At 47.6% G+C, this 13,150-nt stretch overlaps 1 protein-coding gene across 1 annotated transcript in view; it reads right to left on the reverse strand.

The window, feature by feature from the left end:
* Window positions 1-13,150, reverse strand: part of LOC105002761 (deleted in malignant brain tumors 1 protein-like) — an 87,545-nt gene that overhangs the window by 61,736 nt on the left and 12,659 nt on the right. Inside the window, 7 exon segments of the mRNA XM_010859578.1 lie at window positions 1,137-1,178; window positions 1,823-1,852; window positions 2,688-2,878; window positions 6,075-6,222; window positions 8,593-8,631; window positions 10,333-10,650; window positions 11,313-11,384. Of these exon segments, the coding sequence (XP_010857880.1) occupies window positions 1,137-1,178; window positions 1,823-1,852; window positions 2,688-2,878; window positions 6,075-6,222; window positions 8,593-8,631; window positions 10,333-10,650; window positions 11,313-11,384 (840 nt within the window).

A 13,150-nucleotide genomic window follows, 5' to 3' on the forward strand; every position in this document is an offset into this window, starting at 1 on the left:
AGACAGAGACCGGGTGAGCATAGCCTCCTGGGCGCATGCTCACTCCTCTGGGGCTAGCTGAGCTCCTCACCCCACACGACTGCTCGGGATGGAGAACTCAGTAAAAGGTCAGTCAACTAGTCACGAAAATAAAAAACAAAACTGTCACTAAAGTGACACTAAAGTCATTAAAACTGTCAAAACAACATTTAGCCTAAAACATGCATTAAATGAACATCTATTGGGCTAGAGCTATATGCCAACCTGTGTTGGCTAAATGCAGAAAAACAGAATAATTGCACAGTGATTTGTGATTTTCTGAAGTGCTTTTGTGTGTGTATATGTGTTTGTGTGTCCACCTACAACTTCATAGTAACTCAGGAAGATAAGCCAGTTTTATCTCTGAGGGCACTGATAGCTAGAGAACCAAAGTGCATGCGTGCATGCTAAATTGCTTCAGTCATGTCCAGTTCTTTGTGATACCATGGACTATAGCCTGTCCGGCTTCTCTGTCCATGGGATTTTCCAGAGGAGAAGACTGGAGTGGGTTGCTGTTTCCTTCTCCAGGGGATCCTCCCAATCCAGAGATCAAACCTGTATCTCCTATGGCTCCTGCATTGCAGGCAGATTCTTTACTGGTGAGCCACTGGGGAAGCCCAGAGAAGCAAAGTGACTTAGCCTAAATCCCATGTCTGGTCACTAGCTGGTCTCAACTCATTTCTCCTGATTCCAAAGTTCATTATTTTTCTTCTCTCTGCTATTTTAGCTCACTGCCCCTAGAATGCATCTGGCACTCTGCTCACTTGGAACAAGTGTATTAGTGATACAGGAGTAAGGTTAAAAATGAGCAGGACAGGCCGTAAAAAGAAAAGGCAGAAACCCACTGGAGGGTGCTTATAAGTTGCTCAGACTTTGATGACTCCGAAAGGTGCTGAAAAAATGAATTCTGCTCGTTCTAGGATCCTAGAGCCAAAAGATCCCAAGAGCTCTGAATGGCCCTGAAAAGTCTGCACAGGGTCAGCGGGCAAATATTTGCAAGTAGACGAACCACTTGCAGTCGGTCCAACCTCTGCCTACAAAGCAGCTACAGATGCAGACATAAACACAGCCACCCAGAGGCAAGGACAATGGGTGTGTGTGTGTGTTCCGTGGCTTACCTGGTCTTGCTGTTACCATTCTGGGTGTTGCTGTTGGGATTGCTGTGGATACAAGAAGACACCCTTGAGTAAAATGGGAGGATGCAGACAAGTCTGAGATCTCCACTAAATGCCAAAATTCTGGCCGATTCATTTTTCCTATCGTCCTTATACTTTGTGACCTCCGAAGTCAAATTCTCCTTACAGGTGAGTCTCGATGTTGGCCAGGGCTGTGAGATCCAACGAGAGTAATATTCGTCCTCTGGCCAGCCATGGAAACTTGGCATTTACATTGTGCCATTTCGTGTTAAAATACATTCACTATCAGTGCTCTTCGGGGGAAAACAGCTCTTTCTTCTGCAAGCTTCTGCTTTAGGTTTTTGTTATCAACTTCCCCTGCATGTGGAGTGTCTGATTAGATGCCTTTCATTGTCTTTGATAAAAACAAGGAATTAAGGAAATCAAATGGCTAATTTATCAATATACAGTACCCAGCGGTTACTGTGTGTAACTTAGTTCTACTACTGTCTTCATACTTGTGTAACTTGTGTGGACAGCCTCTCTCAAATAAGGTGGATTTACAAAGGAAATTAGGGAACATATATAAAAGAGGTCAGACTATGACAGTAAAAACACCCGGAGCGGGGACAAGCGAATAACCATGAACATCGAATGAAGATTAAGTAATGTCAGTAAAGGTGACTCACTGATTAGATGTGGAGTCTGTGAAACAGCGTCTGCAAACACAAGAGAATCATCATCAGTAATTGTTAAATGCCAATCCCAGTGACTTCCCCTGGCCCACCTTGTGCCCCAGAGTGTCTCCTTTGTGTTTAACAGCACGTTCCCCGAGCTCGCTCAGTGAGTTCCCCTGGCACTTGTTAAGATTACAGAGATTTATGAGCAGCTTCCTGGACACGGAGGATGCTAGAACTCTTCACCAGTTCAGACTCTTTCCTCTTTGTGGTAAATAGTACAGGACCCATCAGTGCATGTCCTCGGGACAACTCCTCTGTCCATGGGATTCTCCAGGCAAGAATAGTGGAGTGAGTTGCCGGGCCCTTCTCCAGGGGATCTTCCCGACGCTGGGATTGAACTCGCATCTCGAACATCTTCTGCGTTGGCAGGCGGGTTCTTTACCACTAGGGCCACTGTGCTTTACTTGTCCTTGAATTATGCCATGTGTTTGTCTTGGATTCCTTCTAGGTTGTATATGAGACTCCCTTAGGCTGGGATCACACCTTCTTCTCTAGACACCCACCCAGTACTCACAGTAACTTCAGCAGTGTCTTCCTAGTGGGCTGCCTGATGTCAGATGGTTACATGAGAAAGACCAGCCCGTGATGAGGCTGCCAATTACTGAGCATTTATGACATGCATCACCGTGCAGAGGGCTCTACTTGCATCTTTTCCGGGAACACTCACAGCAAACCTAAGAAGTAAGGCTCTCTTCTCCCCGTTACACAGGGCAGGACCGAGGCATGGAGAGGCTGAGTCTCTCGCCCGAAATCCCAGAGTCCCCGAGCAGACAGCCCAGCTCCAGATCGTTTTCCTTTAGCCACCCTTTCTTACCTTTGGCTTCAGAGTAATAATACGCAGTGAAGTTTTTCCCTATGTTGTTGTAACTTCGGTAGTACACGAGCGTCAATGAGCTGGAGGACGACGAGTAGGTGAGATAGGTTCCAGAGCAGGTCTTCCCCAGGGACTTTGCTGAGGATGGAGGGCCGTCCAGGATTTCAAAATACTCACTGGTGCAGTCTAGGCTGGGGAAGCAAGCACCATGGGAGCTTCAGTCTCCCCCTCAGCAGATCTCAGAGGTCTGCTGTGAGGCAGACTATTCTGCTGCTATCAAGAGGCTGGGGCAAGATCAAAAGGCTGTCATCTTTCGAACATAGTGTGTGTGTGTGTGTGTGTGTGTGTGTGTGAAGTCCCTCAGTCATGTCCAACTCTTTGCCACCCCATGGACTGTAGCCTGCCAGGCTTCTCTGTCCACAGAATTCTCCAGGCAAGAATACTGGAGTGGGTGGCCATTTCCTTTTCCAGGGCATCTTCCCGACCCAGGGATTGAACCCAGGTCTTCTGTACTGCAGGCAGATTCTTTACTGCCTGAGCCACGAGGGTGGGCCCAAACATAGTCAATTCCTTTTACCCCATTTTTTCTGAGAGCCATTACCTTTGGGAATGGGATTTTAACTAGAAGAGGGGAGAGAAGCCTGGAATCGTAGGTGTAACCCTGATGAGGCCTTGAGCACCCTGAGGCCACAGGTACCTTGAAACCTGGGCCCAAGGGCAGGGCCAGCCAATGGGCAGCCCCTAGGATGTGGCTCCAGGGTTCAAACAACCTGCGTCCAGGCTTTCAGCAGCCGACCTGCCCGAGAGGGAGGTGCACTGCCAAATCGGCTCAGCTGGCTTTGTGGAAGTCATCTGATTTTGTTGTTCCTTATTGTGAAGTTTTGTATAGAACGCGGGAATCAGAAAACCATTTTCACATCTCAGCCTGATGAGATGTCTGTTCCAAGTCATAGTTTGATGAAGCAAAAGTCAAGAGCAATAAATAATTTTTTTCTGAAGGTTAGTTTCCATAAAACATTCACCTATGAATGATATCAACCTTGATAATTTATAATATTAAAACTTAAATTTTCCTGTTTTATTAGGTCTGAGGGTTCCATGGAATCTGTATCTTCAGCCAGCAAGGTGAAATACATACACACATACTATCAAGCTCTCTCTCTCACACCCCATCACACACATACACACACACACACACACACACACACACACACCCCTATACAAAGTATACAAGGTGAATTTCATTTTAACTACAAATTCATGGGCACAAAAATCAATCATATTTCTAACAAACATGTGGAAACCAAAATTATAAAACAGTATTATCTACAATCACTTCAAAAAGAAAAAAGAAACACCAACATATACATTTAACAACACATATACAAGACCTGCTTGCTAAAAATGGTTTTTGCTAAAAAATTTTTGCCAACACAGAAATTAATGGATATCACCTGATGCAAAGAGCCAACTCATTAGAAAAGACCCTGATGCTGGGAAAGACTGAAGGCAGGAGAAGAAGGGGATGACAGAGGATGAGATGGCTGGATGGCCTCACCAACTGAGTGGACATGAGTTTGATCAAGCTCCAGGAGTTGGTGACAGGCAGAGAAGCCTGCAGTCCGTGGGGTTGCAAAGAGACAGACATAATTGAACAAAAACAACAAAAATACAAAAAATCACAGCAAATGCTGGCTAGGATATGGAGAAATTATATTTGTCATATGTTGTTGGAAGGAATGCAAAATGGCACTCTGGAAAATAGTTTGACGTGTTCTTTAATGTACATACTACACGACCTACCAATTGATTCTCAATCATCAATCCCAGAGAAATGAAAACTTAAGTTCATGCCAAAACCTGTGTATGAATGCTCATAGAAGCTTTACATACAATAGAGGGGCTGGGAACAGCCCAAATGTCCTTCACTGGAAGAAATGGTCAGACAAACTCTGGTTTCCACACAACGGAACCCTTCTCAGCAATGACAAGGAACAAACTCTTGATACAGGCAACAGCCTGGATGGAGCTCAAAGGCCTTAAGCAGAGTGAGAAAAGTGAATCTTAAAAGAATACTGTATGACGCCATAGATTGAAGGGTCTCAAAATGACAAAACTGCATAGAACCAGAGAATAGTTTAGTGGCTGCCAGGGACAGAGGCTGGGGTGGCTGTAAACATGCAGGACAAAGTAGTCACCCCTTTGTGGTTGGAGAACACACTTTCTGCTTCTAGATCAAGGGTCCCCGACCGCCGAGACCTAAAATGCTTAGTGATCTGACGTGGAGTTATACAATAATAAAAACAAAGTACACAATAAATAAAATTCATGTGAATCATCCTGAAACCATCCCACGCCATCTGTGGAAAAATTGTCTTCTACGAAGCTGGTCCCTCATGCTCAAAAGGTTGGGGATGGCTGTTCTAGATTGTAGTGGTGGTTTCATGGACCTGGGCATGCGTGCATGTGTGCTAAGTCACTTTAGTTGTGGCTGACACTTTGCGACCCTGTGGAATGTAGCCCTCCAGGCTCTTCTGTCTCTGGGATTCTCCAGGCAAAAATACTGCAGTGGAGGACTACCATACCATCCTCCAGGGGATTTTCCCGACTCAGGGATCGAACCCATGTCTCCTGCGGTTCTTGCACTGCTAGCAGATTCTTTACTGCTGAGCCACTGGGGAAACGCAGAGGACCTAGACATGGACATATACATTGGATAAAATTGCACAGAACTACACACACACATAAGTGCAAGTGAAAAATGGTGAAAACAGAGTAAGTCTATATTCCAGCTAACAGCATTATACTTGTGTTTTTGATACTATTCTATAGTTATATAAGATGTCACCAATGGAGAAAGAAGAGTGAAGGGGACATGGGACTCTGTGTTATTTTTGTAGCTTTTTATGTGTCTGTTCAGTTCAGTCGCTCAGTCGTGTCTGACTTTTTGCGACCCCATGAATCACAGCACGCCAGGCCTCCCTGTCCATCACCAACTCCCAGAGTTCACCCAAACTCATGTGCATTGAGTCAGTGATGCCATCCAGCCATCTCATCCTCTGTTGTCCCCTTCTCCTCCTGCCCTCAATCCCTCCCAGCATCAGGGTCTTTTCCAATGAGTCAACTCTTTGCATGAGGTGGCCAAAGTATTGGAGTTTCAGCCTCAGCATCGGTCCTTCCGATGAACACCCAGGAGTGGTCTCCTTTAGGATGGACTGCTTGGATCTCCTTGCAGTCCAAGGGACTCTCAAGAGTCTTCTCCAACAGTTAGCTCAAAATAGAAACTTAAAAAGAAAAGACTCTTTTAATTACAGGAATCAACCAAAGAAATAAATGTCTGGAATCTTACACTACACGGTGCACTTAAGGAAAGTCCTTCTGACTTACTTAAGGTACGGAAATGCCAGTCGTATGTGGTCAGATGCATTGGCTCTGATTTCCCACACACATGTTATGTTGTCATGCATTTTATTCCTAGGGGGATTCCTGATCGCTCCAGATGAGTTAGTAATGATTCTGCCACACTGAGATTTTCCTAAAAGCAGAGAGATATTTCAGAATTTCAGTTTTTTTCATTGTTCAGTTCACTATAGTTGACATTCTTTTTTCTTTCATTTTTTTCCCCCTCAAAAGGTTTCATGGGTCATTGCTTTGTTGGGTACATCGTAGGATGTAGCAGAGGTATAACCTAGTCAAAAAATTCTTGTAAACTTAGGAATTAGGACATGATATTAAGTCTGAAGTTTGTAGTATCTCTTGATCTCAAGAGAATTTTGCCTCTGACATGCGCTTTCTGGGTAGGGCAGTTATCCAGAATCAGCCTGAACCTTTCCCTTGGTTACTCCCCAGTGCTGGTAAAATGGATCAGGACTCTATGGTCCTTGCCTGCCCATCCCCCACGTCCTCCACCTGCCTTTTGTCTGCAGAAAAGCTTTAGCTAAAGACTAAGTTTAATCAGAGAGGGGAGAACATGCAGAAACAAAGGAAAACCAGTCAAAGGAGACCCAATAATAACAATGCAGTTAGTAAGCAAAGTCAGAGACCTTTAGTTCCTCCTCAAGGGCTGTAAATAATATTCTGAGCCCTATCCTGTGAGCTGTCTTGTAGATACTGAAACCCCCACCAGGTGGAGAGGTTAACTATATGATGGGCAGAGTGTACCCATGACAGAAGCTGCCTCAATTCTGAGAATTGGCCTCAGAGGAAATGGAAACAAACTGAGCCCGGAACTGAAAATTAACTGTACCTAGTTAATTTGTCTAGTCCGTCTAGTCAAGGCTATGGTTTTTCCAGTGGTCATGTATGGATGTGAGAGATGGACTTTAAAGAAAGCTGAGAGCCAAAGAATTGATGCTTTTGAACTGTGGTGTTGGAGAAGACTCTTGAGAGTCCCTTGGACTGCAAGGAGATCCAACCAGTCCATCCTAAAGGAGATCGGTCCTGGGTGTTCATTGGAAGGACTGATATTGAAGCTGAAATTCCAACACTTTGGCTACCTGATGAGAAGAACTGACTCATTGGAAAAGACTCTGATTCTGGGAAAGATTGAAAGCGTGAGGAGAAGGCGACAACAGAGGATGAGATGGTTGGATGGCATCACCGATTCAATGGACATGAATTGAGAAAACTCCAGGAGTTGGTGATGGACAGGGAGGCCTGGAGTGCTGCAGTCTATGGGGTCACAAAGAGTTGGACACGACTGACTGGCTGAACTGAACTGAACTAAATTAGTTTGTAACTGTACCAAGATGACACTGGTCAGAGCTGACTGTGTTGTTTCTGCATGTAGCCCCATCACTCAGCCCATAAAAGCTCTTGCCCCCTGAATGTCGGGGAAAGGGGAGTCAGCCCTAGGACAGGTGCCATTCCCCCAGCCCCCGACTGCTGGCATCCAAGATAAGGCAAACTTTCCTTTCCACCAACTTTGTCTTTCTTGGCTTTTGAGCAGTGAGCAGCCAGACTCCAGTTTCGGCTACACTGCATCCTATATCCTATAGCTTTGATTTTTATCATGTCGTCAGTAATAATGAATAAACTACTTAATTTTCACAATTAAGGTCAAGCTCACGTGGAGCTTCTATATATGAAGATGGCAGTGTTCTACCCACTAGCACTTGTCATTTATTGAAATTAGACCACTGAAAATCCACTAAGTGGAAAGACGTTGCCCTGAGTCATCCACCCTCTCCAGCTCTGATTTGTTCTGTGTCCACCTGTCCATCCACCTGTCCATTTGATTCTCCACCTGCTTGTCTGTTTGTCTTCTGTCCAATGTTTAGTTCAAAATGAGAGGTGACAGCTGCAGCAACAGCGCTCTCCATCAGATTACCTGGTAAGAAGTAGACCTACACTCAGCTGGCTCCTCCCTAGAAGGACCAGCCAGGCCCTCCAGGCATTACGTTATCCTAGCCCTTCAGCTCTAGGTGGTGCTAAGAAAAGCTTATCCTGAGCTTCTGAAAGCCCAGGGTACTGGCCAAAGCAAAGAAACCAAAAAAGGAAGATGAAAAAGAAAGGACAGAGAAGGACACAGAGAGTCAGAAAAGGAGAGAGGGCAGAGAAGGTGCCCATTGTGGTGAAAGCCCTCTGAAATGACGCCCTGGGGTAGTGCTCTGGCAATGTGGCTGTGCTGATGGCCCCATGTCTGTCCTGCACATGTGGTGTCCATGCTGGGAGACCAGGAAGGCTGACCACACTTGATCATTTGGATTACCTTCTTGGACTAATAGAAATGGAACTGGAACCATAAATTCATTGACCTTCATTACTGGACAAATCTCTCAGAATGCAGGCTCAGAGGGGTGACTTAGACAGGGCAATAGTATTTTGCTCAATTTCCTCGAAAAATCACTTTAGGGCCTGAGCTAGATGACGATGATCAGGGCAGCCAAGGACAACCTGGTCTCACCTGTAGCCTCTGTCTCCGCCACGACATCCAGAGGGGGACCTGTCAAAGACAAAGGAAGTCATCAGACGCAGTGGGGTCATTGGCTGGCACCGAGGGGGACACAGCCCACAAGGAGGCTCCAAGGAGCCAGGAAGAGACGCATCATCAGGGCCCCTCCCAGAGCTCCTGAGCCAGTCTCTGGGGGTGAAGCAGAGCACGCAGGCGGTGGTCACGTGCAGGAGGGAAGACGCACTGATCCAGATCTTTCAGACTTGGATGCATACATTCTCTTGTCATGTTATCCTAGCTCTTTATCTCCAAGAGGTACTAAGAAAAGTTTAACGGAGCTTCTGAAAGCCCAAGACACCAGCAAGAGGAGAGGAACAAAACAAAACAAAACAAAACAAACAAACAAAAAAAAGGAAGATGAAAAAGAAAGGACAGAGAAGGATACAGAGAATCAGAGAATGTAAATGAGATATTTGAAATTTTGGGAATTTAAGAAAACTAAAGATGGGACATTCTGGCTCCTGTAGCCAATTTCTGTGACCCCAGTGAGGGGAGTTAGGAGGCTGCAATGCAAGTACAGGAAGAGGCACTGACTGACTGCTTCCTTTGACCTGTGCTGCTCAGAGATGGTGGGTCAGGACCTAAGGTCACTGTGGCTCCTTGCTGTCCCCAACATCTCTCCAGCCAGCAACACCTGACCTAGAACTTCCCATTGGAGACTTTCTCCGATAACCAATCCATTCCCACCTCCTGAGGCTGACAGTCCAGGAAGGGATGTGACTGCAGCTTTATCAGACCCTTGTCCACTCAGTTCTGGTCATGGCTCACCCTTTGGCCAGGAGCTGGCCAAGGGCAAGGCATTAAGGGACCAGGGGTTTGATAAAGGAGAGGGGGCACAAGTGTGGAAAACTCCAGGTACTGACGCTGACAGCACGTGGGAAAACCAACAACAAGGAAGCAATGTGGGGCCAGAATGCCCAGGATCAGAGAGAGGGCCAAGGAGAGGGTAGGAATTAAACTGAGCCTTGACTTGGGCCAGGTCTGGCCCATCAGCCTTCTGCTGCCCATGGACAGAAAGTGTCCATAACTGCCTCTCCCATCTTAACCAGTCCCCACCCGCATCTCACTGCCAGCCCCTCACAGCCCCAAAGCGCTGTGCAGAAGTTTAAGGAATTTTGAATCTGCTTCCTGAGCGTGAAATGCACAGTGAATTGAAGAGGTAGATGGTGAGGTGGGACCAAATGACTTCTAAGGGCTCTTCCTCTCTCCCAGTGGACAGTCAGCGACTCCACATCTCTGAGCCACTCTATGGGCTTGGAGTACAGAACCCATTCAATTTCCTGCAGAATTTTCCCCCACCAGGTTTTAAGAAACTGCACATGTGAACTCCCCACCTGGTAGCAAGGCCACTGAGTATTCAGCATCTGTAAGTGGGAGAGATAAAAACATCTGCTGTCAGTGAAAAACATCCTGCTTTCTTTTCTCAAAATTTTGGCTGCACTGGTTCTTTGTTGCAGGCTCTCTAATCGAAGCGCTCAGGCTTAGTTGCTCTGCAGCCTGTGGGATCTTAGTTCCCCAACCTGGGATCGAACCCAAGTTCCCCACACTGGAAGGAGCATTTTTAACCACTGCACTTCCAGGGAAGTTCCTGTCCTGCTTTACTCTCAATTGTGATTTTTTTACACTGTCCCTAGGAAAGGACTTTCTCGAAAGGGCCCAGCTGGGCTCTGCCCGGGAAGGGAGCGGGGTTACCTGAACAGACCACGCCAGCATCCTCCCCGTGCCCACAGTTGTGGGCAAACCAGCCAGCGTGGGAGCACTCGTCCAGGTGCTCTTCATGCCCCCTGCACTGCATGTTGTCCAGGAGGACCTTCCCGGAACCTTCCCCAAAGTGGGCCTTGCCCGGGGCCTCCATGGCCCAACCGCAGCCCAGCTGCCGGCAGACAACGTTTGCTTCCGGCAGGTCCCAGAGGCTGTCACACACTGTCCCCCAGGCTCCCTGGTAGAAAACCTCCACGCGGCCGGCGCAGCTCCCATGGCCGCCCACCAGCCGCACGGGGGCCCAGCCTCCTGGGGGAGGAAAGGGGTCTCAGGGTGCTGGCTGCTCCCTCTGCCTGTTGAGGACTGACTGCCCTCTGCCACCCTGGCTCTCCTTTCTTTCCGTGGCTTTGTACCCACACCCTTCATGCTGCCACGAGGGTCCCATGTCAACGTGCAGCTCTAAGGCGTCTGATGGCATCCATCTTTAAAGGCCTGACACAGAATCCTAAGTCGTATTTGCAGGAAGTGGACCCTGACCAGATGAAAACTGCTGACTGCAACCATGTAGACTTCAGACCAATTGAAAACAGAATGTTGATGAAGCTCAAAATTTCACTTTGATGCCAACCAGTCTGAGAACTGACGCCAAGCTAATCGCACCTGGGTTAAGACTGCTCACCTTCTAGCCTCGCTCTCTGCACTCTCTGCAGTGTGACCCTCCCACTCCTCCCAGGAGGCTGAGTCTATTTTCCTAGTCCTCAACCCCCGGGGCTTGTGGCCTGAGATTTGCCTGGGTCAATAGCCTGTGGCAGAGGTAATGGTTTGGAGCTATAAGGCCTCATGACAGGCTCCAGGGGAGCCCGGAGACAGTTGTATGAATAAGCCTGGGGGGCCTGCTGGGTGATGAAAGGCGTGTGACCGTGTCACCTCTGTCCCATCCAAAGACACAAGACAAGAAGGAACGGCCTTACCTGGAGGCGCTGAAGCAGGTGGGTTTTGGGCCACCGATGTTGCCGGTGACGTGGGAAGTACGTTCTCATAGGCTGTTGATGGAGGGAAAAGGAAGGAGTGATGTGAGGGAAGAGTCAGAACATCGTGAGAAGGTAAACAGCTACTCCAAGGGGCAGCTGCCTCCCATCAGGATTCAGCAGGAATAATGACGACGCTGCTAAGGCCAGTGACCTCCCATCCCCTAGATCCCCATTTCAGATGAAACATGGCGTTACTGCCTGTTGACAAGCTGACATGGGCCGCATGGCCACTTTGCAAAAGCAAAGACAGTTGGCCCCAAGTGGCCTGCTGCATGCGGGCTGTCAGGGGGCCATCACCTCTTTCTTGGTTACCCTCGTCCCAAGGGCGTAATGACTTCACCTAAACAAAGCAAGGAGAGTCACTCAGCAAATCCTTGGGGGAGAGGGCAGGGAGGAGGGTAGCAGGTCTGAAATGCTCGAGGGAACCTCTGGAGCTGAGGGAACGGTTGTGCATCTTGACCGCGGTGGTGATTACACAACCGTGTACAAATCACCAAAGTTCATCAAACTGGACCTTAACAGGGGTGAACCTTCAGCACATAAATAAAACCTTAACAAAAGGTAAGTTGATGAATGATAGATGGATTGATCAATTTATCATAGAATCCAGGTAGGAGTTAATGGTTATATTCCTCAAACTTTTCTGTATATCAGAAATTTTTCATAACAAAATGTTAGAGGGTAAGGTGTCTCTCAATTTCTATTGTAAGACTTACATCTCTGTTTTTCAACAACCATCTTTTGCTTTCCCACTGGTGTACACTTAATTCAGCTAACCTATGTGGCTATTTCTTCCCTCCTTGTTAGTCACAGAACATCAAAAGCATAGAATTTTAGGGAGCACGGCATCCAATGTGCCTGTTCTAATGACACGGAGACTGAAAAGTTAGTTAAGTCGCTTAGTCGTGTCTGACTCTTTGTGACCCCATGGACTGTAGCCTGCCAGGCTCCTCAGTCCATGGGATTTTCCAGGCAAGGATACTGGAGTGGGTTGCCATTTCTTCCTCCAGGGGATCTTCCTGACCCAGGGACTGAACCTGGGTCTCCCGCACTGCAGGCAGATTCTTTACTATCTGAGCCACCATGGAAGCCCATGGTTATTCAGCTGAAGAGAAACCAGTTGGGATCAGATTCCAACAGCTCAGGGCCTTCTGATCCCCACATGCCCTCCTTTAGGTGGGCACATGACCAGAGGAAGGAACCGTGGCTGTGTGAGCACCTTCCAGGTGCCAGGAATCTTTAGGTATCATCTAATACGTGACCTGGGGCTTCCCTACTCTTGCCTGGAAAATCCCATGGACAGAGGAGCCTGGTGGGCTGCAGTCCATGGGGTCGCTAAGAGTTGGACACGACTGAGTGACTTCACTTTCACTTTTCACTTTCATGCATTGGAGAAGGAAATGGCAACCCACTCCAGTGTTCTTGCCTGGAGAATCCCAGGGACGAGGGAGCCTGCTGGGCTGCCGTCTATGGGGTCGCACAGAGTCAGACACGACTGAAGCAACTTAGCAGCAGCAGCAACAGGGGCTTCCCCGGAGGCTCAGTGATAAAGAATCCATCTGTCAATGCAGGAGACACAGGTTCGATCTCTGGGTTGGGAAGGTCCACTGGAATAGGAAATGGCAACCCCTTCCAGTATTCTTGTCTGGGAAATCCCATGGACACAGGAGCCTGGTGGGCTACAGTCCCTGGGATCAGAAAAGAGTCAGAGAGCACACGCAGTCCATGAGCTTACTCTGTATTCTCCATATTATTCCCACTTTAATGAAAAGGAATGG

Source organism: Bison bison, unplaced genomic scaffold (genome assembly GCF_000754665.1).
Source record: "Bison bison bison isolate TAMUID 2011002044 unplaced genomic scaffold, Bison_UMD1.0 scf7180017864456, whole genome shotgun sequence".
Classification (NCBI taxonomy): Eukaryota; Metazoa; Chordata; class Mammalia; order Artiodactyla; family Bovidae; genus Bison; species Bison bison.